Source organism: Ovis canadensis, chromosome 21, assembly GCF_042477335.2.
Source record: "Ovis canadensis isolate MfBH-ARS-UI-01 breed Bighorn chromosome 21, ARS-UI_OviCan_v2, whole genome shotgun sequence".
Lineage (NCBI taxonomy): Eukaryota > Metazoa > Chordata > Mammalia > Artiodactyla > Bovidae > Ovis > Ovis canadensis.
In genome coordinates this window covers 41842008-41866964 of record NC_091265.1, presented here as the reverse complement: position 1 = coordinate 41866964, position 24957 = coordinate 41842008, and the positions used below count along the sequence as shown (strand labels likewise).

Below are 24957 nucleotides of genomic sequence, written 5' to 3'. Positions count from 1 at the left end.
CAAACTTGTCCTTAATGCCCTCCTCTATGCACAGGTGCCCCGCGTCTCATTACTTGGTGTCCTCTACTGCTAGCCACCTCCTCCCCTCCCCAGCCCAGACTTGCTACCTGCTCCAGAATAATCTAGATTCCCTTCATGCTTCTCCTCCTCCCTGGAGTCTGGGCTCAGCTGAACAGCTGGGAGGAATGAGATTAGATTGTATGATTCATGCTTTAGATGTGAAGCCCTGGCAGAATAACGTGTCACCTGACTCCAGGGGCATTTTCATCTTAATGGGCAGCTCCCTGACCCAGAGTAAAAAGGGAAGTCATGGATGGTAATGAATACTCCATCAGGAGAGGGGTTGTACAATTGTGGGGATGTGGTAGACTCAAGCCCCATATGGATGTTGGATGAATCAGTAATTTTCAAACTAGCATCTGTACAGAGATTAGTGTTGGGAGCTGAAAGTGTAAGTCACTCAGTCCATCTGACTCTTTGCGACTCCATGGACAATCCATGGAATTCTCCAGGCCAGAATGCTGGAGTCGGTAGCCTTTCTCTTCTCCAGGGGATCTTCCCAACCCAGGGATCGAACTCAGGTTCTCCCACATTGCAGGCCAATTCTTTACCAGCTGAACCACCAGGGAAGCCCTGCTGGTGGGAACTAGCAAAAGAATAAAGTAGAAGAGGGAGGTTCAAAGACCCCCATCCTTGTTTCAAGTCCAGTAGCTTAAAATTTTTTTAAGGAAGAGTTTGCTGCTGTCAGACATAGTGAGGTGGATGACCAATCCTATTTCAGATTCTCTAATTCTCAGGAGGAATATGCATGAGTGTGTGCTCGGTCGCTGAGTTGTGTCCCCCTGGACTGTAACACACAATGCTCCGCTGTCCATGGGATTTTCCAGGCAAGAATACTGGAGTGGGTTGCCATTTCCTTCTCCAGAGGATCTTCTTGACCCAGGGATTGAACCTGTGTCTCCTGTATTGACAAGTGAATTCTTCACCACTCAGCCACCTGGGATGCTCAGATAGTAGGAACCCTGCACACTAAAAAGGCAAGGTCTTGATCCATTTAAATCCCAGAACTGAAGACATACCTACTTGTAGTTAAGAAATTGGAAGGGCAGGCTGGGGAGGAAGTTGCAAACTTCCCTGCTAAGCCCTGAGGGGAGGGCCAGGTACAGTGCAGCTGTGGAGGAGGGAAGGCAGGGCAAGGCCCAGCCAAAAGGGGACTGGTCACTCCCCATGTGGGTGGGTTTGGAGCAGGCTCTTGGGGGTTGGGCTTCTGAGTATCCCCATCCCACTCCCAAGTCCCATTGGTCCCTGGTGCACACCATGGTCAGGAATATACGCAAAGGCACACTCACTCAGTGTATTGTCCTATCCCTTCAGTGAATGTTTATGTTGACAAAGACCACAGAGCATACAGGGCCTCCCTCACTGGGACCACACAGAGGACAGACCAAGAAGCCCCACATCACAACATCCTCCTGATGCCTGGGCTGGGCTGGAGCTCACATGAGGTACTTTGATTTCTTCTGCAGACTCTCAGTGACAGATGCTAGAACTGACTTGTCATCTTTGTCTGAAAGAGCAAAGAAAGTTTTTGTCAGTGTGAATGACCCTAGGGACAAGGGAACCTCCAAACTCCTGGACTTTGAGTCACTATGCAGAAACCAGAGGCTGGACCCTGCCTAGGATCCTCAGTCCTTTCCAGCTGCAGTCTGCCAAGGTCAGCCGAGTGTGTGGGGCCAAGAGTTGCCAGTTATTCATTTAATGTATGCCACGCATAGTGCCAGGTGCTTCTATGCACTATCTCATTTAATCCTCATAACAGCCTTAAGAAGTAGATGAGAAAACAAGCTTAGAGTGGCTTGCCAAGGTCACATGGCTGATTAGTATTAGAGCCAGGGCCTTGTGCCCATGTGCTTAAACCAGAATTAAGTTGTCAGGGATCTCTCTAGCTGTGGAATGAGAGCTGGATGTCTCCCATGGTGCCTTCCCTGGCCTAGTTCTGTTACACAGTTCAGCAGCCACTGTGGAGGCATCATCTCAGTGCCAGGCACTTAGCTGAGTACTTGAGAGACAGAGCAACAGGACATGGTCCTTTCCCCAGAGAAAGACATCTGCAACAGGATGGTTACAGTCTGTAACCATGGAGACTGTGGACACCAATACATGCCATGGAAACTTCAGAGAGTGGCAGAGGAGGAGGCTGGAGAGGTAGGTGGTGGGCAGTGAGTTTAAAGGATCATAACAAAGCTAGGAGGCTTAAAGCAAAGGGGGAAGAGCAATGTAGGTCATCTTTGCATTAAGAGAGTTCATGCAACTAGCTGTCTAGCTGTGAAGACAGTAGGATGTAGGAAGAAATAAAACATTTCCCCTACTTGTGCACACACGAGCAGAGACATGGCGCACCTGTGTGCAGAGGGAGGGCCTCCCTTGTGTGCTTCAATCATGTCTGACTTTGCGACGCCAAGGACTGCAGCCCACCAGGCTCCTCTGTCCATGGGATTCTCCAAGCTAGAATACTGGAATGGGTTGCCATGCCCTCCTCCAGGGGATCTTCCCAAGCCAGGGATCGACCCCTCCTTTCTCCTGCAGTGGCAGACAGGTTCTTTACCACTAGCGCCACCTGGGGGGAAGCCTTTATTCCCTACAGCGCCTCCTGTCTGTCCTTATCCTGAGCCACTATAGTTTTGTCTTGGTTGCACATCAAAATATATTGAAATTTTTGTCAATATAAAAGATTCCTTTTAGAACCCTACCAGGGAGATTGTGCTTGTCAAGTCTGGTTTAGACCTGATCACTACTGTTTTTTTTTCAAATGCACGTTTAGGCCCACCGAGGGTTGCAAACTACCCTGATGCTGGGAAAGATTGAAGGCAGGAGGAGAAGGGAACCACAGAGCATGAGATGGTTGGATGGCATCACCGACCCGACGGACAATGAGTTTGTGCAAGCTCAGGGAGTTGGTGATGTACAGGGAAGCCTGGCGTGTTGCAGTCCATGGGTTCGCAAAGAGTCAGACACAACTGAGCCACTGAACTGAACTGAAGGGTTGCAAACTACAGACTCTTTTTTTTTTTGCCAACTCCCAAATCTGCAGGGGCCAGATACATAACAAATGATATGGAGAAGATGGCAGAGTGGGTCGAACTTTGGTCAGTTAGAGAATATTTACACCACCCCATGGTAGATTAAATAAAAGGTAGTGTCAGCCATAGGAAAATAATCTATCGACCTCCCACAAGACTGCCATTTTGCACTTCCACCCCCGGTAGGACTCAGCCTGGGGCGCCCACCACCTCCAGGCCTGCCGGAGGCAGGCTCGGCACCCTCACAGTACACGGTAAGCTTGCAGCTGCTGAAGTCCTTGCCGAGCTTATTCTCCACCAGCACGCAGTACTCGCCGCTGTCCTTGAGCGTGCAGGTGGGGATGACGATGGTGCACACGCTGCTAGTGGAGATGTACCAGAACCGTGAGTTGGCTGTGATGTTGACGTGGCCCTTGTAGAGGGTGACGGTGGGCCGCGGGTTCCCCAGGAAGGCGCGGGTCACGGTGCAGTCCTGGCCGCGCAGCACGTGGCGCCAGTCCTTCTGCTGGTACGGCTTCAGCTTGGTGCTCAGGTCCTCGATTGTGCGGGGGTCGGGTGGGGGTGAGGGTGGGGGACATGGCGAGCGGTAAGCGCACCCCAAGGTCCCCCACCCACGGCGCTCCCGCCTAGAGCTCGAAAGACGCCCCGAATACCCAGCTCACGAAACCCCGATGACCTGGGTTAGATTCCCACGCACCGTCAAGCTCTAGGGCCCCGACTTCATAGTGGTTCCTGAAGTTCTCCCTTCGTCACTCTCCCACCCCCATGCCACTGCTGGTTCCAAGACCCAAACCAGGTCCGCGGGCTTTTGCGTTTTTCCAGACCTGGGCATCCTAGACTTCTTTCCGGCCACCAGCTTCTGGACCGGGCTGTTGACTGGCATTTTTTTTCCCCCTAATTAATAAATTTATTTTAATGGAGGCTGATTACTTTACAATATTGTGATGGGTTTTGCCATACATTGACATGAATCAGCCACGGGTGTTCATGTGTCTGATCACCACTCCCCACCCCCACCCCACGCCCGCCCCCGCACCGGTCCAAGCTTTCCCCAAGGCCATCCCAGTCTCCACCGTCTCTGCTCTCTCCAATTGAATCATATTTCAAGTTTCCTGCAGCTTTCCCAATCCTTAATCCCCTCCCTCCGGGGTTTCTGGATGTCGTCGCCGCTTCTTGGACCCTCCCTGAATCCTCAATCAGGACGTCAGTTAGCCTCTCCCCTGAAACAGCTTCTCAGCTCCACATCCCCGTCCCCCACCTCCATCCCCGCCCCTCCATCCCGCCCCTCCATCCCGCCCCCTACCGGCATCCCCGCCCCCAGGGGGATCTCCCCACCTCCGCGTTAGTCCCACCCCTCAGAGTCCCCCGAAGAACTCCCCTCCCCTAGGCTTCCAGACCTCAGCTTTTTTCCCCAGGGTCCCCGACGTTAGTTCTTTCACCTCAGTGCTTCTCAGCATTGGGTAACCCTGGCAATCCTTATTTCATCCCCGCCAGCAGGGATCAAAGATCTGAACCCCTAAGTCCCCAGACTCACTCCTGTCCTTGTTGACAAGCCAGGCAGGTACCGTTGGAGTCACCGCTGCGTTCTGGGCCAGCACTCGGAAGTAGTACTTCCTGCCGAGGAGCGAGTCGGTCACCGTGTACTTGTTGCTGAAGACGCGGTCGACCGCCTTGAGCCAGGTGGCGGTGCTGGCATCCCGCTCCATGATGGTGTAGTGGACCTCGCCGCCCTCCTGAAGGTCGGGGGCTGTGGTTCCAGGTCAGAGTCACCGTGTTGGTGACCTCCTCCTGTAGCTTTGTGGGTGGCCGCGGAAAATCTGGAAGGGTCCGAAAATCCATCAGCCTCCCTGGGGAAATATCCTGCACATCCCCGCCGAAATATCGTGCCCCCGTGCCAGCCACCTGCCAAGTCCTAAGGAGGATAGGACGGGGCACCTTCACCTTCTAAGTCTCAGGCAGCCAGAGTCTTGGAGTCAGAACTATTTATGAAGTGTAGCTCTAGCTTTGTCATTTATTAGTCCTGTGAACTTAGACAAGTTACTATCAGAGACCCATTTCCTCACTTGCAAAAAAGGCTAACAATAATTATCATAAAAATGTTTGGGTAAAGTGCCCATTTAATAAAAGTTCACCCCTTCATCCCTTGGGGGTTTAGGGCTTTATTATAAAGCTTCCAATTCTCTTTAAGAGGTCACCCCAATTTGGAGGGGCTGTTATGCTTTTAACAGAGGGAGGTACAAAATTCATCAATGCAAAAGAATGTTTCACATATTCTTTAGCATAGTGATTAATGTAAATTTAGGAATACACAATGTGTTAAACCTCAAAACCTGCAGTTTCCTGAAACAAGATGATGAAAAGACTCTTTCTTAGGTTTTACCCACCATCTTTATTATTAAAATTCTAAATGGTATCTGGGGGGAAACTAAAAATTAATAGGAAGCTCATTTCAGCTGTGGTTCAGGAATTCTAATGAAGCTATATGGCAGTGACACTGTGGGATTGTGAAGTTTCCCCAAAAGGGCTTTCTAGGTGACCACATCACATGCTTTGAAAGTATTTCCAATAACATACAGGCTAGTTACCCCAATTTTTAATGGACTCATTTCCGTCTGTCTCTCCTGCCTCTTACCTGTTCCTGCCTCTCTCTCTGCTCACTGACCCTACTCTGCATATGCCCTGAAGCTCTCCAGATAGGACTGCAAAAACTGAAACAAGGGCTTAGTCCTAGTTCAATGCCTCTGGGGTTTCAAGACACTGAGAAAAAGTGGAAACAACTCTGCCCATTAAGGCAAAAGCTAATAAGAGTCTTGCTCTGCGGTGCCAATAGGAATGCCGTTACAGTGGTGAAAGTCCAGTAGCAGAGGGGAGTGTTGGCAGGGATGTCTACCCAGGCCTCCGCTCATTGTCATACCTGCCACACACACGTGGAAGTCATGGTTTACCTCTCCAGACACATTCTGGAGCTCAGTGTGGTACACCCCTGAGTCAGAGCACTTGGTGCTGTTGATGAGGAACTGGGAGTGGTTTTTGCTCTTGGTGATAATTTCCCGGCCCTTGGTAGGGATGCCATCTTTCAGCCAGATCACGATGGGTGGTGGGGAGCCCTGGGTGGTGACAGGAGATAGCACCATGGGTCACCTGGGTGGTGTTTGGGGGCCGGCCCCCTCCCATTGTCCAGGAGTCTCCTATCAGCCTCTGGTGCCAGAGGTCTGGCAAGGGGCAGAGGGAGAGGCTATGGCAGCCATGGTAGCCATCTGGGTTTAGTGGTGGGCCTCTGGGGGTCAGGGTCAGGAATGACTCACAGAGAAGGTGGCGTGGATGCAGAGGGCTGTCCCAGCGCAAACCACCATATGACTCTTCAACCGGGCACTGAGGTCAAACTTGGGAGCAGCTGAGATGGAAAAGACAAAGATGGGAGCAAGCAGCGCTCTATCCAGAAGACTCAAGTTTAAGCCTCCCTTCTGGAGCCTTTCCCAATCTCTTCCCCTTCATGCTCTCACTTCAGGCCAGATAGGCAGCTAGGAACCCTGCAGTGCTGCAAAGCATTTATTTTTTCTCACCTGTCTCCCTCTATTTTTATGTAAGACTCTTTAGGGCAGATCCTGTGTTGTTGATTTTTCCCCCTATATCCCTAACAGCTCCTTTGACACACACTATCTGGCACACAATAAGTGAGATTTTTGGTTTTTGGGTTTTTTATTCTGTTTTGTTTTGGGTGGGGAAGCCCCTGGGGTTACCCCTAGCTCCATCCCCAGCACTGCCCAGTTGTCTCCTACGGGATGAGGTCCAAGAGGAATTGGTGGAGCTAGGATGTTGAGAGGGCTAAACCCCAGCCCTCTCTGCATCTCTCCTCTGGTGTTGGCATGGCACAGACCCCCTCGCCCAGCTCCACTTCCTCTCCAACCGCAGCCTCGTTCACCACCAGGATTCGGAAGAAGTACTGCTGCCTCTCAGTGAGGCCTCCCACTGTGTAGCAGGTGCCTGAGATGCGGATCTCTGTGCACTTGGACCGCTCCATGGTGTCTTCAGCCTGCATCTCAAGGAGGTAGCCAGAGGGTGGGTCTGCCTCTGCAGGCTCTCGCCAGGCCAGGGAGATGCTGGTGTTGGAGGAATCAGACATGTACAGGCCTTGCACCAGGCCTGGGGTGCTCTGGGTGACACAGACAACTCATCAGCTCCCATACTCTTCCCACTCAACCCCAAGGCCAATTCCCATGCTCAATAACCCTGAAAACTTTTACCACCTCTACTTTGAACACTCATAGTTGACATGTTCAGCACCCAGCCTTGCACCCTCAACAACCTCCAAATTCAATTTTCTCACTGACGCAACACTTTCAGCCTTGAAGTCAGTACCCTCCAAATTCAGTATGCACTATATACTCCAACCCTCTGCATTCAAAACTCCAGCCTTTAGCCCAACAATCTCTACCACATCCAGTCTTATGCAGTGTCCCCATCTCACCACCTGAGCTCAGCACCTGCCCAACCATTTACCCACCACCTTGCTCAGTCCTCACACATTTCTCTACCACCTCACCTAACCAGACATACTCTACTTTTGATAAAAACTTTTTTTTCCAGCTGCCTCCTCGCTATCCCTAACACTCAATCTTTATTTGCTGGCTTTCTCCTTTCTGTGAATCTTGTCCCTCAATCAGGCTGGCAGCTCCCAGAGAGTAGAGACTGTGTGACCCCTTTCCTGTTAGACTTTCCTAAGAAGAAACCCTCTTTCTACCTCAAATGGCTATTTCCACTATGCGCTGGCAGCCCTGCACTCACTCACTGGGTGCTTGGCTACCACTGAGTTGGATGACATACTGGATGTCCAGGGCCTGACTTATTCGCAGCTACAACTCGGAGTTCATATTCTGTGTCCTCCAGGACATCATCCACAGTGTACTTGGTGCCTAAAATTGGCATTTGAGGGGTCATGAGGCTGGGGTGGGGGGTGTCCATGTGGTAGGAGATCACAGAATGAGTGAATGTGGATGAGGGTTCATCGGTTTGCTATTAAAACCTGCAAAGGAATATGAGGAGGAGTTATGTTCCGAGCAGCAGGGGTACATGGGTCCACCCAGCAAAATCTCCCTTGGTCCCTCCTGGGCCTTTGTCTCTAGGACCTCACCCTGGATGGGGTCCTTGTTGACTGGCACCCACAGGTTACTGCCTTTCTTCCTTTGCTCCACAACGTAGTGGAGCCCTGGGGCTCCCCCATCTTGGGTAGGGGCATTCCATGTGACGGCCAGGGCCTCATTGGTCACGTCAGTCACTTAAGCCTGGGAGGCAAGACCAGAGGCTCTGTGGGAGACAGAGGGGGTGAGAGAGGGTACAGGTTAGGAGGGGGAGTATGGACAGTTGTCCAACTCATGCTGAGCTCTGGTTCCCTCCTTTTTTTTTTTTTTAATTTTACTTTTACTTTACAATACTGTATTGGTTTTGCCATACATTGACATGAGTCCGCCACGGGTGTACATGAGTTCCCAATCCTGAACCCCCCTCCCACCTCTCTCCCCATATCATCTCTCTGGGTCATCCCAGTGCACCAGCCCCAGGCATCATGTATCCTGTATCGAGCCTAGACTGGCGATTCGTTTCTTACATGATAGTATACATTTTTCAATGCCATTCTCCCAAATCATCCCACCCTCTCCCTCTCCCACAGAGTCCAAAAGTCTGTTCCATACATCTGTGTCTCTTTTGCTGTCTCGCATACAGGGTTGTCATTACCATCTTTCTAAATTCCATATATATGTGTTAGTATACTGTATTGGTGTTTTTCTTTCTGGCTTACTTCACTCTGTATAATCAGCTCCAGTTTCATCCACCTCATTAGAACTGATTCAAATGAATTCTTTTTAACGGCTGAGTAATACTCCATTGTGTATATGTACCACAGCTTTCTTATCCATTCATCTGCTGATGGACATCTAGGTTGCTTCCATGTCCTGGCTATTATAAACAGTGCTGCGATGAACATTGGGGTACACGTGTCTCTTTCAATTCTGGTTTCCTCAGTGTGTATGCCCAGCAGTGGGATTGTATGCCCAGCAGTGGGATTCCTGGGTCATAAGGCAGTTCTATTTCCAGTTTTTTAAGGTTCCCTCCTTAAAAACCTTAAAGCTGATGATTCTTAACCAATTCTGGTTGCGCATTAATGTCAAGTGAGCAGTAAAAAAAAACCCCAAAACACCCTTCCAACAACTAGTGTCTGGGTTGTATCTCCTGATTTAACTGGCCTAGGTGGAGTCCAAGCATCAGCACTGTTTTAGAGAACTCAAGTGGTTCTAATGTGAAGCCAAGATAGAAAACGGCGACTTGAATTTTCTAACCTGTGTCGTCCCCAAAGGCACAATATTTAAGGTACTGTCTTGACACATAGAAACATGGAGATCAGTTTGGAGGCCTGTGGCAAGTAATTAGCGATCATCATTAAAACGCCAATGTTGTCAAGAGTTTTCTTTGGAAAAAGCAATTAGAATGGGTTCAAGGTCATCCCTAAAGTAACATCGCTCTCCCTTGGATGAGGGATGGTTTCTGGAATGGAGGAACAAGTGGAATTACTTTTCTGCCATCGTGCATAGTTCTGGATATATACACAGGGGTGTGTTGTACATGCGACCTCACTGGAAAATGTTGAGCATTTCTGTCCAACATGGTTTTGCTCTTACTCTAGAATCTATCTGTCTCATAGGGCAGCTACAGATGACCCTGTGGAATCCCCCGCTAGCATTTCTCACCAGCTGAAGGCCCCACAGTGGCTCCTGGGATCCACAGTGAGCTATCTCACTGACCAATAGCATTTCCTGAAAATACTTCCTCTGCCTCCGGGGAGTAGCTCCCTCCTTCTGAATTGACAGCCAGGACAGGAAACTGGTAGGCTTTCCCTGCTTCCACCTTGTTGGTGGAGAATTTGGTGACTTTGCTGCCCATCTCCCCGATCTTAATCCAGGACTTCTTGCCAACTGCCCTCGGTTCCACTATGAACTGTGTTATAAGCCACTGTCCGTTGTCCTTAGGTGCCTTCCACTTCATGTGCACACAATTACCCAAGAGCTCCAGGAACTCCACCTGGCCCTGGGGAGGCTTGGGATGGTCTCAGGACAGAAGATAGCATCAGAATGGGGCTTTGGAGCAAAGGACCAGAAGGGCTTCATCCTACTGGTTGGAGTCCACCAGACTGGAACATAGCTAGATCCTGAGCTTTGCAGCTCTCTTGTGCTTCTCTGAGTCACTGTCCTCCTAAGACCTGCTCAAATAGCTTGATCCTTGCCCTCACAAAGATTCTCATCTGCCTAGGAATGGGTGAACTGGAGACCTGAGGGGGCCCTGCCTCAGCTGATTCCCACTTGTCCTCTTCAAAGGTCTCCCCTCCTCTCAGCTTCCAGAACTCCAGTATAACAGTTTATTTTGTAATTCCATGTCTGCCGGGTTTTTTTTTTTTTTTTCCCTATATCCCTTTTAGGTTGGAGGACTGCTGGGGATAATTCATCCCTGTGTCCATAGCACTGAGAACACAGAGGAGGTGCTCAGTCATGCTGCCAAACTGAACTGAAACCCACTCCATTCCAGCCCACCACCTGATGGAGATGCAGGTGGGGGAGGTGGTCATGGTATGTATGTGTTGGACGTTGACTATGAGTTCATTAAGGCCAGGTCTGCATCTCTTTCCTTAACATTATGTTCAGACCATCCCAAATCCCATTTCTACCTGCATTTCAGCTTTCTCTCCAATTTCACTTTATTCTTGCCCTATCTTACTCCCTTCCCTCGGTTTCATTCCAACTCCAAAATGCTTCCCAAGGAACCTCACTTTCATCCCTAAACCCCACCTCTCTTCCACCCCATTTTCACCTTGCTTCATCTCCAAGTCGATTACAATACTTCAGTAACATGTGAAGGCCAATAATGTGCTGTGCACTCTTCTACAGCCTTTAAATTCACTCATAAAAAGACGCTTTAAACAACCACCCTATCACAGATGAGAAACTGAGGCTCAGGAAAGTTAACTGACTTGCCCAAGGCCACCGAGTTAAGGAGCTGGAAGCGGTCCCTTCTGGCTGCAAAGTCAGCACTCAGTCCCATTCTCAACCCAGACTCCAACTCTGTCCTCAGCCTGCTTGTTGCCCTGAGCCCAGGGCAGCGGGGGTCCCCAGCCTGGCCGAGCAGGGGCCCCGCGCTCACCCAGCACGCTGAGGTGCAGAGTGGCTGTGGTGGAGCCATGGTCATTCTTGAGCCCGAGCAGGATCAGGCCGCTGTCCTCTCGCACGCACTTTGAAATGGTGAGCAGCGCCTGGTGGTCGCCACGCTTCATGGACACGCGTTCCTCTTCTGTCATCTCCCTGCCTCCCTTGTACCACGTCACTTTGGGCATCGGCTTTGCTCGGAAGGGCACCTTGATGTTCGCGGTGTGGTCCACCCTCACTGTGACCGGGTGCGCGGCCAGTGCCTCCAGGACGGACCGGTGGACTTTTGGCGGATCTGCAAGGAGGGGCGGCAGGAAAGGCACGCCCAGCGGGGGTTGGGGAGGAGCCCGCGGGGATGGGGGAGGGGCTAGGAGTAGGTGGGCGGGCCAGGCGTGGTCTCGCTTTGTCTACAGCCGGCAGCGACCTTACCTGCGATAAACACCGAGGCTTCCCTCTCTGCACCCTTGACCCTGAAGGTGTAAAGGGCTGGTTGCTGCTAAGTCGCTTCAGTCGTGTCCGACTCTGTGCGACCCCAGAGACGGAAGCCCACCAGGCTCCCCCGTCCCCGGGATTCTCCAGGCAAGAACACTGGAGTGGGTTGCCATTTCCTTCTCCAATGCATGAAAGTGAAAAGTGAAAGGGAAGTCGCTCAGTCGTGTCCGACTCTTAGCGACCTCATGGACTGCAGCCTACCAGGCTCCTCCATCCATGGGATTTTCCAGGCAAGAGTACTGGAGTGGGGTGCCATTGCCTTCTCCGAAAAGGGCTGGTGGCATCTATCAAAGTCATTTATGATGAGCAGGATGGTTAAAAATGGGCATGTGGGTAAGGGGTCAGTGGGGGGATTAGGGCCTGTAGGTGGGGTTTGGGGGAAAGTCAGTGGCATTGAGAAATGGTAACCAGGAATTCTGGGAGATGGGTAATGGGGGGCTGATCATCAGAGCATATGATCAGTGGGAACTCAGGCTGCTCAGGTGAAGAAGACTAGATGGTGGGATGCAGATGGTTAGTGGAGCTGGGATGTTTAGCTGTGGTTATGCTGGCCGGTGGGATGCCCAGGGTTTATTAGGAGTAGAGGGTGGCCAGGGTCAGTGAGAAATGGCCAGGGATAGTGAGTAGGGCCTGGTCAGGGTCAAGGGATGTGGCATGATCAGATCTGCTGGGGGTGGTCAGAGTCTCGAAGTAAAGGATGGATGAAGTCAAGGGATTTCAGATAGAGTTCAAAAGATGAAGGACGATCAGGGTCTAGGAGGTAGAAACGGTCAGAATTTGGGAGACGGGGTTGGTTAGAATGGGGAGGCAGAAATAGATCAAGACCTGGAGGAGGGCTGATGTCATGGGGGACTGGTGTTCACCCCATGGTAGGAAAGCGGAGGGTCAGTTGGTGGGGACTGACAGGGTGCGTGTATACCTTCCATGGTGACCACAGCAGTGCTGTAGTATTCAGTGAGGCCCCATCCTTCAGAGCCACCACGGTGTACCTGCCACCGTCAGTGAGCTGTGCATCCTCAGTGAACAGCCCTGCTCTCTTGCCCTCATGGTTCATGCTGTACTTGGAGCTTCTCGCCAGCAGCTGCCCATTCTTCCGGTACAAGGTCACATCCTTGGACGTCAGCTCACACTCAAGGCAGGCACAGCTCCTCTCTTTCACACGCACATTCTTGAGGGTGCTTACAAATTTTATAGGGATGCCTATGGACAGACAAATGAACAGTTGCTTCTGCTCCCAAACTCCTACGACGCTTTCCTGCAGGTAGATGCTGCTGTGGTCCTCTTTTTGACCCCAGAAACTACAGGGCCCTGTGACATGAAGTGTGTACCCGACTCACAGAAGTACCTGACAGGGAAATTCCCAGCTCTGCTTATTTGCTAGCTGACTCTGTGCAGTGTATTCACTTCCTAAGTCTATTTGTTTGCTCATATGTAAAACAGGGCAACAGCTTTTACCTCCTCACAGGACTGCAGGCAATATCTCTAATGCCCCCTTGGCCCTCCAACCATAACTGCATTGTCTCTCTGGTGTCTGGACCTTTATACGTGCTGAAAATGTTCTCTTCTCTTGCCCCTTCTCTGAAAACTGAAAGCCTTTTCATTTTTCTTGGTAAAGGTTTGCCATCATCTTATCACATCCCTTCTGACATTGCAAGGTGGTATCTCTTCTCTGGGTTCCCACAGCCTCTGTGTCTCCCTCCATCACAGCAATGATTATTCCATGTCACATGTGTCAAGAGTGGTTCACATGTGTGACTCACCATCATGTGTAACTCTCCAAACTAGCTATAAGAATGTATGTAGTCAAGATGTAATATATGGTATGTGCTGTAATATATGACACTAGAGCCATAAAGGCTAATAATTTCTTGGCTCGAGATCTCCCAGCCGACAGTAAGATCTTAGTGTGTCTTGATTCCTTGCTTAAGAACTTTTTTTCTAATTCCATTTCCACACCTACATCTCCCACCAGACTAGGAGTTAGCAGAGAGGAGAACTCTTTATTTTTCTAATATCCATCAAAGGACCTTGCAAGGAGGAGACGGATAGATACATGGATGGCTGGATAGATGGATGGATGGATGGAAGGATGAATGCCCACATCGAGGCTGCTGTGGCATGAAGCCCACCACTCAAGCTCTGCCCCAAACCCTCATGGTCAGTAGTGAGCTGGGTCTTCTGAACCAGGTCTCCTGCCTTGGCAGAGAACTCACCACTATCACTGAATCTGGCATCCTGAATCTTATACGTGTGGGTCAGACCGTCCTCAGACGCTGTGATTTCATCCTTTTCATCCCTCTTCAGCTCCTTTCCACTGAACTTCCACACAAAGTCGGGCACTTTCCTAGAGAGGCGGATCTCAAACACAGCTGTGTGGCACTCTGTCACCTTCACCGGCTTCATCTCTCCCAAGAACTTCAGTAACTTATCTGCAGTAAAGAGTAGGAAGGGCAGTCCTTGGGCTGATCCCTGGTCCCTCCTGAGGGGTAGGATGAAGGCGGCATAAAGACTCAGGTGTCATTAGCCTCTTGTAGCCCACAGCTGGGGAAAACATACTTCCTTTTGTTCTGCTTGTGAATCATAGGAATCCCCTCCCGTGACGTTCATATGCTCTCCTTCCCAATAACATTAACAGCAATTTTAGAAAGAATATGTATCTATGAGCCAGGCACTATTAAGGCATCCAGTCCTCATACAGGAAGAGTCTGTTATCTCCCATTTTACAGATGGGAAAACTGAGGCAAACAGAAGTTGAATCATTTGTCCCAAATATACAGCTCATAAGTGACAGAAGTTAGGATTTGAACTCCAGTAGTTCAGCTCCACACCCTGTACTCTTAACCACTGTGCTACATCGCCCCACAGCACTTTATCTCATAGCCGTATCCACATGCCCCACGTTTCTCTCCTCTGTTAAGCCCAACCCCATGCAGCCTGTGCTAGCTCTGCAGTCCTTCCTGCCATATCCCCATGGACCCCAGCCCTGGTTCTTCCTTTGCCCTGACCCTGACCATGTCCTCCTTGTGGCCCCTGGTGCCCACACTCGTGCCCAGCACCATGAGCTCTGCATCCATCCGCCTGTTGGCCACAGCCAGGCTGTAGGCGCCTGCATCACTCATGTAATGGGCAGCATACACTCGGTGCCCATCTGCTTCACATCATATTTCCCCAGGAAGTACCGGATCCTCAGTGGCTCATTATCCTGCCTCATGGACTAGGTAGAAAAACTGATGAATGGATTTAAGAGGAGATTTCTATCCCATTCCATAAGGCCAGTCTGAGCTGAAAGGAGCCATATCTACCTTCCTAAGGCTCTCAAACACAGTCAGAGGCCCCTAACATTTTTCTAGCTTCATTATCTGGCTTGGTGGGATCCAGGGTCCCTGCCTCCCCCAAAGCCTGAACTCTTAATATGCATGAGTTCACTAGATGTTTTCTCTTAGAGGTCCAGATCATCAGTAATCTTCAGGACTGTCTAATTCAGCCCTTTCAGATGGGTAGGCTGAGGCACAGAGAAAGGAGAGTAATTGTCTCAAATCAAACAGCAAACTGGTGGAACACCTAAGAATAAAGCCCAGCTCCCAGCCCATTTCAGCCGTGCCGGATGGCATCGTTTTCCTGGGATGGAGAAGAGGACAGGGCTTATGGGTAATGAGAGGGTCTTGGAAGGAAAGGGGTGAAGAGGAAGAAATGATATTCCAATCATATCCCTCCCTGGGTGCTCTCCTCACCTTGACCCACGGCATTTTGACATTGGGGTCCTTTAGCTCCATGATGCAGTCAGAGACCACCGTGGTGTCCACCTTGGCTGTTTTGTCTTCCAGGGATTTCAGAATTCATACGGCCTGAGGGCGTGTGATAACAAACAGGCAGGTGTCAGAGGCATGTTAAATCTGCCCAGTCTGTGTCCCCAGGCCTGGAGAAGCCCTCTGAGCTTCCGGGGACAAATGACTAGGCTGATTAATTAGACAGCTGCATTCCCCTCCCTCTGCATGGAACAACTTGAAGATCGAGGAGGAAACGGACATGATAAGGGAAGAAAAAGGAACACCATCCGAGGAACAGTTACCCAGTACAGAGGTCCCCTTGTGTATAGGTCCTCTGATTCTGGTGCAGATGTTTCACAATGACAAGTTGATTGAATGAATGAGTGAGAACAGCAATATAAAAACAAATGAACAGGGAAAAAGTAATTTTCATTTTGCAGATGAAGAAACAGGTTTGGAGAGGACCCCCCCCCCCCCCCGCCGCCCCAAGTTCACTCAGTTAATAATGCAGTAAAACTGGACTTTGAACCCAGGTCTCTCAGATTCCAAAGTCGATGCAAATATATTAGGGAGCAGTCAAGAGAAAAGAGGTGGAAGGAAGATGGCCTGAGTTCCTCACTGCCCTGGCAGTAGAGAACGCCCTTGACTAGGCATGGGCAGGGTGGGGAAACCTTGCCTCCAGGAGTCCCAAAGGCATTAGCACTTTTGGTAAGGCCCAGCCCCCGGCCTGCAGCCCCCCTTCCCCCTGGTGGCCACTGACCTCTACCTCCACTTTCTTCATCCCTTTGAGCTTCTCGAGCAGCCCCCAGAAGTTGGTGAAACCATACTCCATGCAGATCTTCTCAAAGTCCTTCTTGGGCATCTTGGAAAAGTCTATAGCATCTCTTTCTCACCTGTCACCTTCTTCTGCTTCTTCTTGGGAGCAGGGGGTCCACTGGGAGGAAGGAGGTGGGTGACAAGCCTGGATTTAGTGCCTTTCTCTGAAGACAGAGGGAGGTTCTCCCAACCTTGACATGCCCCTCCCTACTCCATGGATTCTTGGAGCCTGGGCCATTAACTCAGGGCCCTGTTGAAAAGCCTGGAGGGTGGGGGGACCACACCCTGGAAAGAGGAGCCTCCCAGTCTCACTTCTTCTTCAACATCTTTTTGAAATCCAATTTTTCTTGACCTGAGGACAGAGAAAGGGACAGGGTCAGACAGGGGGAGTTTGGTCCCCAAGAGAAAAGGCCAGGAGGATTGGACTGGCTCACCCTCAGTCACCAGCAAGGACACAGTGTAGATGGCATCTGCGTGGTCATTGCTTGCAATGCACTTGTAGTTGTCAGAGTTGTCCGAGGTCAGTGACTCCAGCTGGATCAGTCAGGCCATTAGTAGGGGGTGGGGGAGGGAACCACAGGGAGACAGGGTGTTTGGGGAGGAGGGGGAGGAGCTGAGTGCTGGATGTATGTATGGAGGACTGAGCTGTCTCTATGATTGGAAGGTGCCAAGGAGCAGTCAGTGTGAGTGTGTCTGTTTGAAGCCTGATTCCACATTGGATTCTCCCCCTTGGCTGTGAGCTCCTGGAGGACGAGGACTTCCTCTGAGTTGCAACTTTACCTGCAGTTTCTGGCTCTGGGCTGAGTGCTCTTTTATTTAACGCAGACTTACTCCTCTGTGTCAGGTACTGGGTTGAGCCCTGAGGAAATGGGGGTGAACAAGGCTGCCTTGGAGCCTGTAGAAAGGAGCTTAGGTACCAGTGGGTTTCCTAAAAGGTCTTGCTGACTGAATGAGCTTGTGTAAGGAGTGGCTGGCCAGTAGGGGCTCTGGAGCAGCTTGTGTGCACTGTGGGGAGTGCTAAGGCCCAACGATGGGTCTTTGAGAGGGGAAGGAAGCACCTGGCATGGTTGGGGAGAGGGGAGGCTCTGTCCTTTCACAGAGGGAAGTCAGGGAGGATCCAGGAACAGAAGTAATTATAGACCTAGATCCCCCAGGGACCCATTCTGCCCTTTCCTCAAAGGGTCTGGACCCAGAGGCTGCAGAAGATGCTTAGACCTTAGGATGATCGGCCCTTGGCATTGCTCTTCTGTAATGTTCCCCTGAAGAGCCCAGGAATCCTAACCCTCACCTCCACTCTATGACTAGCCCTTCCCTTCGTGCAGATCCCGCCTCACCTCAGCCTGGTTGAGGTCCCTTGGTCTCATGCCCTTCTAGCCATGCGCATAGCTTTCGTCTCACGTTCCTTTGGGGCTCATCACCTGCTGGAACCTCTCTCTTTTCCATTTGGTCCTGCCCTCTCCTTGTTCTGGCATTGCCCTAGCTCTGCCTTGCCCTGCCCCTAATTTTGGCCCCCTGCTCACTCTGGCAAGGACGCCTTAGCTCCTGACTCACCTTTCTTATCCTGCTCCTCCTTTAGGGCATTGAGAGCCCCTTTTCTCATCTCCCAGCTCTTGGGTCTCCACTGTGGATCTCTTGGCTGTGAGAGGACCTGGGGCTCATCCCAGGGTCTTGGCCTCTGGCCTTAGGGGTCACTGGCCCTGGCACCTTCAACACATGCTCCTTGTTCACGCTGTTGTAGAAGATCTTGGCAGAGTCCTTGATGGGCATGCCATTCTCTCTCCCAAAAACATTGGGTTTGGGGTTCCCCTGCACCCGGACTCGGAACATGGCTTTATCCCCTGCAGTGGGCACCTATTTTTGCCCCTTAGCCTGGAAGCTGCACCTCGACCTGTTCCCAGCTCTGGGCTGGGGAGAGACCCTTGGCCTGTCTCCACCAGTGATTGTGTACTGGGGGGACGATGGCGGGGGTGGCAGCAGCAGCGAGGGGCTGGGGCACTGGGATAGAAAGGGAAGCACCCGGGGCCTTGGGGAGACTCTGGGAGGGATGCACCCTCGGGGGAGGCAACCGGCTGAGGCTTCTCCATGAACTCCGGGACATTCTCGCCAGCAGAGATGTTTGAACTTTGGGTCACCAAGCTGAAGAACTCTGTGGAGCTGGAGAACTTCCTCCTCACCACTTCCTCTGTGCTGACAGGCTAGAGAGGTCAGAATAGGCTCCAGGCAGAGCTTAGTCTGGGACCTCTTCTTGAGGGGACAGTGGAGCATTTTAGGTCAGTGAGAACAGGAAACGCTTTGGCCAAGAAAGGAGGACCTTAGAGTCGGTGGGTCATTGTGTTATGGCAAATACCAACCACTAGGGGAGTGAAAGCCTTATCCATCCCTCAGTGGTCAATCTCTGCAATCTTTACTGGGTCAAGGTCTTGCGTTCTACTTCCCCCTCAGCACCCCCCACCCCAGCCCTTTTTTTAGAATGAGATTTCTTTTTTAGATTTTATGGGTCTCTTTGGGTTCCTCTCCTGGAAGTTCTGGTCCCCCAGTGACCAGAGGTCTACAGGCTGCAGCCAGTCTATTGATGTTTTTTATTTGATGTTTCCAGTGTTTAAATGGGCTTCCCCGGTGGCTCAGGGGATAAAGCATCTGCCTGCAATGCGGGAGACCCAGGTTCGATCCCTAGGTCAGGAAGATCCCCTGGCGAAGGAAATGGCAACCCACTCCAGTATTCTTGCTGGGAGAATCCCATGGACAGAGGAGCCTGGTAGGCTACAGTCCACAGGATGGCAAAGAGTCAGACATGACCGAGTGACTTCACTTTCCTTTCCTTTAATATTTAAACAAAAAGGAGCCCTACATCTAAAAATTGAGAAATTTCACATAAAAATTCGAATTTCTGGATCCTTAACACCGGACGCATATTCCTACATGGCAACAGTCAGTGGGAGGTCAAGAGGGGCTGTCCCTTTCGATGGGCTACATTCTGGGCAATTCACCTCAAACCTTTTTTTTTTTGCATTTATGTTCCCTGCTGGACGCTATCTGACAGTGGTTTTCAAGTCTGGCTGCAAATCAGGGTCCCTGGAGATCTTAAAAACACTACCAGATTTAACTGTCTGAGGTAAGACTCACGTCACTGATTTTTTCTACTCCCTTCTCCCACCTGTACATTAAGGTGGTTCTGTTGTGCCATCAGGGCTGAGAATCACAAATTATAGTCACTTGAGTTTGAAGCTTCTGGTCTTGAGTCCCAGCTGTTCCACTTGCTATGCCTCACTTGTGGGCTTTGCTGGTGGCTCAGAGGTTAAAGCATCTGCCTCCAATGCGGGAAACCCAGGTTCGATCCCTGGGTCGGGAAGATCCCCTGGAGAAGGAAATGACAACCCACTCCAGTATTCTTGCCTGGAGAATCCCATGGACAGAGGAGCCTGGCTGGCCATGGTCCATGGGGTCGCAGAGAGTCGGACACGACTGAGTGACTAAGCATGCACGCACACATGCCTCACTTGGCTAGGGGGACTTGCTGCTTATCTGGCTTTGACCTCTGTGCACAGAGGACTGACTGAAGGAGGGATGGCTGGGATATCCTGGTTCCTTGTCATCTTTGACTCACTCTCCTCTAGAGACATGGCTAAAACAATCTTCTGTTCTGAGGCCATTTCTCAGCTTTCCCTTGGCTCTGCCCTCCCTTAAGTCTGGTCCCCAAGTCTGAACACCTGGAAGCTCAAGTCACTTGTTTATGTATTCATCCTCTCTCCACTGGCAGCCCAAGTCTTCTCTTTCTTAAGTGGAGCAGGGCCAGCATTATTCTTAAGCAGATAAGGCGGCTACCTCCCTAACTTCCTCCATGCCTGAAATTCTACCATTAGAAATTTGTGCATTTGCCTATGGCTTTGGTCTCCAGCAATTAAGAGTTCAATCACTTACACTTATCCATGTGATTGATTTTTCCTAAGCTGTTTTCCTGGAGATAGCATTTGTGGACAAGCATCCTGCTGGCTTAGCTTTATCAAATCACAGATTAGAAGCACAGGTTGGGAGGGTTGTTGGTGGTATCTTGGGCTTTTGAGGGGTCCCTTGGTCACAAAGATGGGAGGAAGAAAGGCTGCCTCTACCTAATTCTGCCCCCTTGCCAGCCATCCCACTCTATTTGCCTCCCACGATCTTGGTTGTCTTGGAGAAGGTCTGCATGTGGGTGGTAGAGCTGGAGAACTCCATGGACACGTGCTCCTGAAGTATCTGCTTGTGGTGAATGGTTGTCATGGTGACAAGGCGTGGGCACTCACCTGGGAGGACCAGGAAGGGGATGAGGCCGTGAAGGACAAGGAAGGGAGCAGGAGGGAGACTCAGAGATGTTTGTGTATGTATGTGTGTGCACGCACAGTGGGGTAGGGGAAGGGACAGAACAGGTGAACACAGAGAGAGAGGACTGTTTACAGGGAGGGTGAGGAGAGGTTAGGTGGCAAGCCTCTTCCCTCTGTCCTCTCTTCTCTTCCCTTGGTATCTCCTTTTCCCTGGTTGGCTACAAGGACCAATGGGCCTCTCACTGAGTAACCCCAAACCATTCCAGATCCTTGGAGGGGGAGAAGATAGGGTTTAGACTTACCCAGTGAACCCAGCAAGGCCCAGAGGGAGCTGAGGATACCTTTTGATAGCTACATGGAACTGGTGGGGTGGGGCAGTGCTGGAGGCTTCATCAGGAGAGAATGAAGTCAGACCTGAGAAGGAACTTCCTGACTAAGCCATACTGGAGCCGGCTTTGAAAGGAAACTGGATCTTCTTGCTGGGCCCTGGGGAGCCCTGGCATTGGCGGAATACTAAGACAAATGACAGCACATTCCTACCGCTCTGCTTTCCTTTCCGCTATGATAAAGACAGAGGTTGAGTCTTTCTTTCTCATAATTTTTGAGTTGGTAATTCAATCACATGGTTAAAAAACAAAACAACAGAAACATCTATTGTAAAGAGGCTCCCTCCTGCTCCCAAGGCCCTCTATCTCCCAGCCTTCCACAACAGGTAACCACCTGTGGTCTTTATGCTCCTTCTGGAGCTCTTTCCGGCAAATTTGAATATGTTTTTGTCTTCATTCCCCCCTTTTTCTTAATACATAAGGTAGCCTATTATACAAGCTATTCAGCCCTCTTTTCACTTTGTACACCTTGGAGGTCTTTCCATCCCTGTTTATGAAGTTTTCGCATTCTTGTTAACACCTACACAGTATTCCATCGAATAGATGTACATACCATCTTTTCTTTAACCAGAGTGGTATGTGGGAATCTTTAGGTACGACACAATGTTAGTCGCTCAGTCATGTCCAACTCTTTGCAACCCCGTGGACTACAGCCCATCAGGCTCCTCTGTCCATGGGATTCTCCACAAGAATACTGGAATTGGTTGCCATTTCCTTTGCCACAGAGTGGCAGTTTTTACACCCCAATTTTTTGTATATGAGAAACTGACATCTGAGAAATAACCAAGGGCACTCAGACTAGAATCCTGGCCCCTTGACTCCCAGTCCAGTGCCCTTCCAGAGGACCCCAAGGCCTTCTTCCAAGCCAGAAAGAAGGTTTAGGGCTAAACTTTGCCCCCTCATCCGATGACACCTCTCTACCTGGTCCCTCCGGGTTTGGAGACGTCTCCCCAGCCCCAGCTCCTGCTGTCCCCCTCTGGGCTCAGAAAGCAGACTCTGCCCCTTTCCTCAGGAAAGGGGGAAGCCTTACCTTCATGTCACCAGTCCCTTCTAACCCTCAAGGGCTGTGTCCACCCACGACTTTGGAGACCCAGCTGGTCCCTGGGCTGTAGACTGACCAGTCTCCTTCTTCTTTGTCCCAGCAATGTGACCACCAGGAGTCACTGGTTCCTTAAATGTCTTGCCCCCTGGGGGTGACCCCTTACTCAGGCTCCACAGCTGCCCCAGCCAGCTGGCTCACTGCTTTGGGGGGTAGCTGGGACCAGGGCTGGAGGAAATGCAGGGGTCTGGGCAGGCAGGTGGCCGAGCGTGGTGGTCCTGGGGTACTTTTTCTGTTCCTTTGTGCAGAGGTTTGGGTTCTCACTGCTGCTGGGTGGGACCTCTCTGAGCTGAGGGGCTCAGGGTAATGTGTATGTCCAATAGGGCTTGGGGAGCAAAGCAACAGGTCTGTGTTTTCCAGGGACCAGGAGTGGGTGACTGGGGGAGAGTCCAGGGAGCACCATTCATGCCGTGCTCTGCACTTGGCGCCTGCACAACCTGAGTGGCCTCACGGGGCCACCCCCAGGAGAGAAGGGGAAATGTTAGCTCTTCCTCCCCATCCCACTCTTGCTGCTCAACCCCCTGATCTGGGCAGAGGGGTAGGAGGGCCCATCCTCTTGTTGGAGACTAGTTGGAGAACAGGCCCCCTTCTCTGGGACCTCTGTCTAAGCCACTCCCCTGTTCTTTCCTCATTGTCTGCAGTAAATCTGCAGCCCAGACCCTTGACCAGCCCACTCAGGGCTCTGTGACCTTGTAAGGACCTGCTCCTGGGTCAACAGTCCTGCCCTGGCCTCCCTCTTGCCCTGGGGTGACCCACCCCTGTCAGCAAGGGCAGGACAGCTACATTTGCTGCATCCCTGGGGGCTGGGGTAAGAATAGAGTGGGAGTGTCTGGAAGGCACAGGATCTTGGTCTAGGGGCAGATTCTCCAGGTTCCTTGGGCGGGACTGCTCTCAGCCCAGGCCTTGCAAGGCAAATTGCTGGGCTGCAGCTGCTGTTGGGACCTGCAGGGCAAATAAGTGGGCTGGCCAACAGGGAGGGGCCTGTATAGTCTGAAGGTCCCCCTGCTCTGACCTTGGCATCTCTGGCCCCTCTGTCGAAACTGGTGGCCTGCCAGCCACTTTTCCTTCTATGAAAGCCTCCAACATCTGTCCCTGTGGCTTTGCAGGGCCCCTGGCTTCTGGCTGGGTGCGAGGGTGCAGGTATATGAGAATTATGCTCAGTGGACTTTGGAATTTCAAATCTGGATTCACGCTATCTCCCAAGCTACACAAGGGGGCACTAGGGATCTCAAAGGCCTGTGTGTGGGTGTGTCTTTGTGCGCATGCGCATCTGTACTAGTAGGAGGGGCAAGAAGATGCGGGTACAGGGAGGCAGGAAGTAGAGGGAAGAGGCAATCACACAGACCCAGGAAGCTAGTTTTGCTCAAAATGCTCCGTTTATTGCTCTATTCAATGACCATGAGCAAATTATAAAAAGACACCAAATGTCTCTGTCTGCCATGGAATAAATATTCAAAGTCACCAATAAAAACACGTGGCTCCAAGATAACACATGTTGCCAAAGAGTCATGCACGCCCTGCTGACGGGCTGTCAACACACGCATGAACACAGGACACACGCAGAGCTACACACGGCAAGACTTCTGGGAGGGGTCTCCCAAAGCGACACAGAAAAGTGCTTCACACGGATCTGGGGCCGAGTTCCCACCCTACCCTCAGAGCTTCCCGTCTCCCACTGGCCCAGGCCCCCTGGGTTCATTCTCCCCTATGTGTCCCCTTTCTCACCATTGCCCCACAGGCTAGTCACTGCCTGCTGAGGGCGTGTGATACCTGGGGGTCCCCCTGGATGCGATCCTCCTCCCCCACCCCCATCCAGAGACCTCTCCCCAGCTGCGATCTTTCTGCCAACCCCTCAGGGCTTTCCTGTGCCTGACTTCCGGGGTCTTCAGGCCCTTCCTTCCCATCCTGGTTCCAGGAACTAGGGGCAAAGTGCAACCTGTCTGCTGGGAGAAGCGGGGCTGGGGGCCTGAGGCAGGCACCCGTGCCAGGGCCCCTGAGGGGCTGGAGCTCACAACCCCTCTCCCGGGCTGAGGAGACACAGTGTTCGGTACAGACAGCAGAGACGATGGACAGACAGAACACGCTGCGGCAGGACACGTGGAGTTGCGGCAGGGAAACGTTTTGGATCAAGTAGCAGTGGAACCATCGTTAAAAACTGAGGCCCCAGGTCACGTGGTTTGGGTCAGGCCCTGGGGCCCCAGGCCTGGCCTGGCACACCCCTCCCCCACCCTCCCCACTCCCCAGTATGTACAGTAGGAAGAGCTATGTTGAGGGGGCAGGGGTCCGGCCGAGGCAGCGGGGGAGGGGGAGCAAACTGAAGAGAGGAAGCGGGAGGGACGGGGAGCAGGCCGGGACCTGAGGCAGGGCCCTGGGTGTGGCTGCGAGGAGGGCCCCAACTCAGGCTGGGAGGTACCAGAGGACCTCGGGGAGGCGTGTGGTCACTCCGAGGACTGGCGGGACAGCTGCTTCTCGTAGAGGCTCATGACGTGGTGCACGAACTGGTACTGCTCGCACGTCTGGATCATACCGCCCCTACCCGACAGATGAAGGGGCCGGGTCATGGAAGAACGGCTGCGGAGCCGCCCCCAGACCCACAGAGTGCCAGTCCTCTGGGAGGCACATCAGGGCCTCTGTGCAGCTTAGAGAGGTCAGCCTTGGCCAGCCAGCCACTTCCACCTGCCCTTCCTGTCCCTCCTGGCTCTGGCATAGACAGCGGGGACAGAGGTGGCATGATCCTCCACTCTCAGCCTCTGCCCCTGTGTCCACCAGCTCTGTCCCTCTCCCCTCTGCATCCCAGCTACCAACTGCCTGGATCTGGCTTCTCCACCCATCT

General features: G+C 51.7%; 2 protein-coding genes across 2 annotated transcripts in view; both read right to left on the bottom strand.

Moving 5' to 3' along the window:
- Nucleotides 1–1481: 1481 nt before the first annotated feature.
- IGSF22 (immunoglobulin superfamily member 22) lies at nt 1482–18171 on the bottom strand. The gene is given in 24 exon segments (XM_069566627.1): nt 1482–1567; nt 3327–3622; nt 4617–4825; nt 4827–4897; nt 5995–6187; nt 6386–6474; nt 6912–7231; nt 7862–7904; nt 7907–7993; nt 8212–8384; nt 9874–10180; nt 11268–11564; nt 11699–11755; nt 12681–12719; nt 12722–12961; nt 13975–14190; nt 14811–14882; nt 14885–14963; nt 15493–15606; nt 16289–16404; nt 16407–16462; nt 16657–16696; nt 16779–16878; nt 18049–18171. Coding segments are annotated over 24 exon segments (3408 nt in total). The 3' UTR covers nt 1482–1496.
- Nucleotides 18172–23478: 5307 nt separating this feature from the next.
- The window catches only part of PTPN5 (protein tyrosine phosphatase non-receptor type 5), a 58527-nt gene continuing 57048 nt past the window's right edge, over nt 23479–24957 (bottom strand). Inside the window, exon 15 of the mRNA XM_069566530.1 lies at nt 23479–24656. Within this exon, the coding sequence (XP_069422631.1) occupies nt 24563–24656 (94 nt within the window). The 3' untranslated portion in view covers nt 23479–24562. The remainder of the gene's footprint in view (nt 24657–24957) is intronic.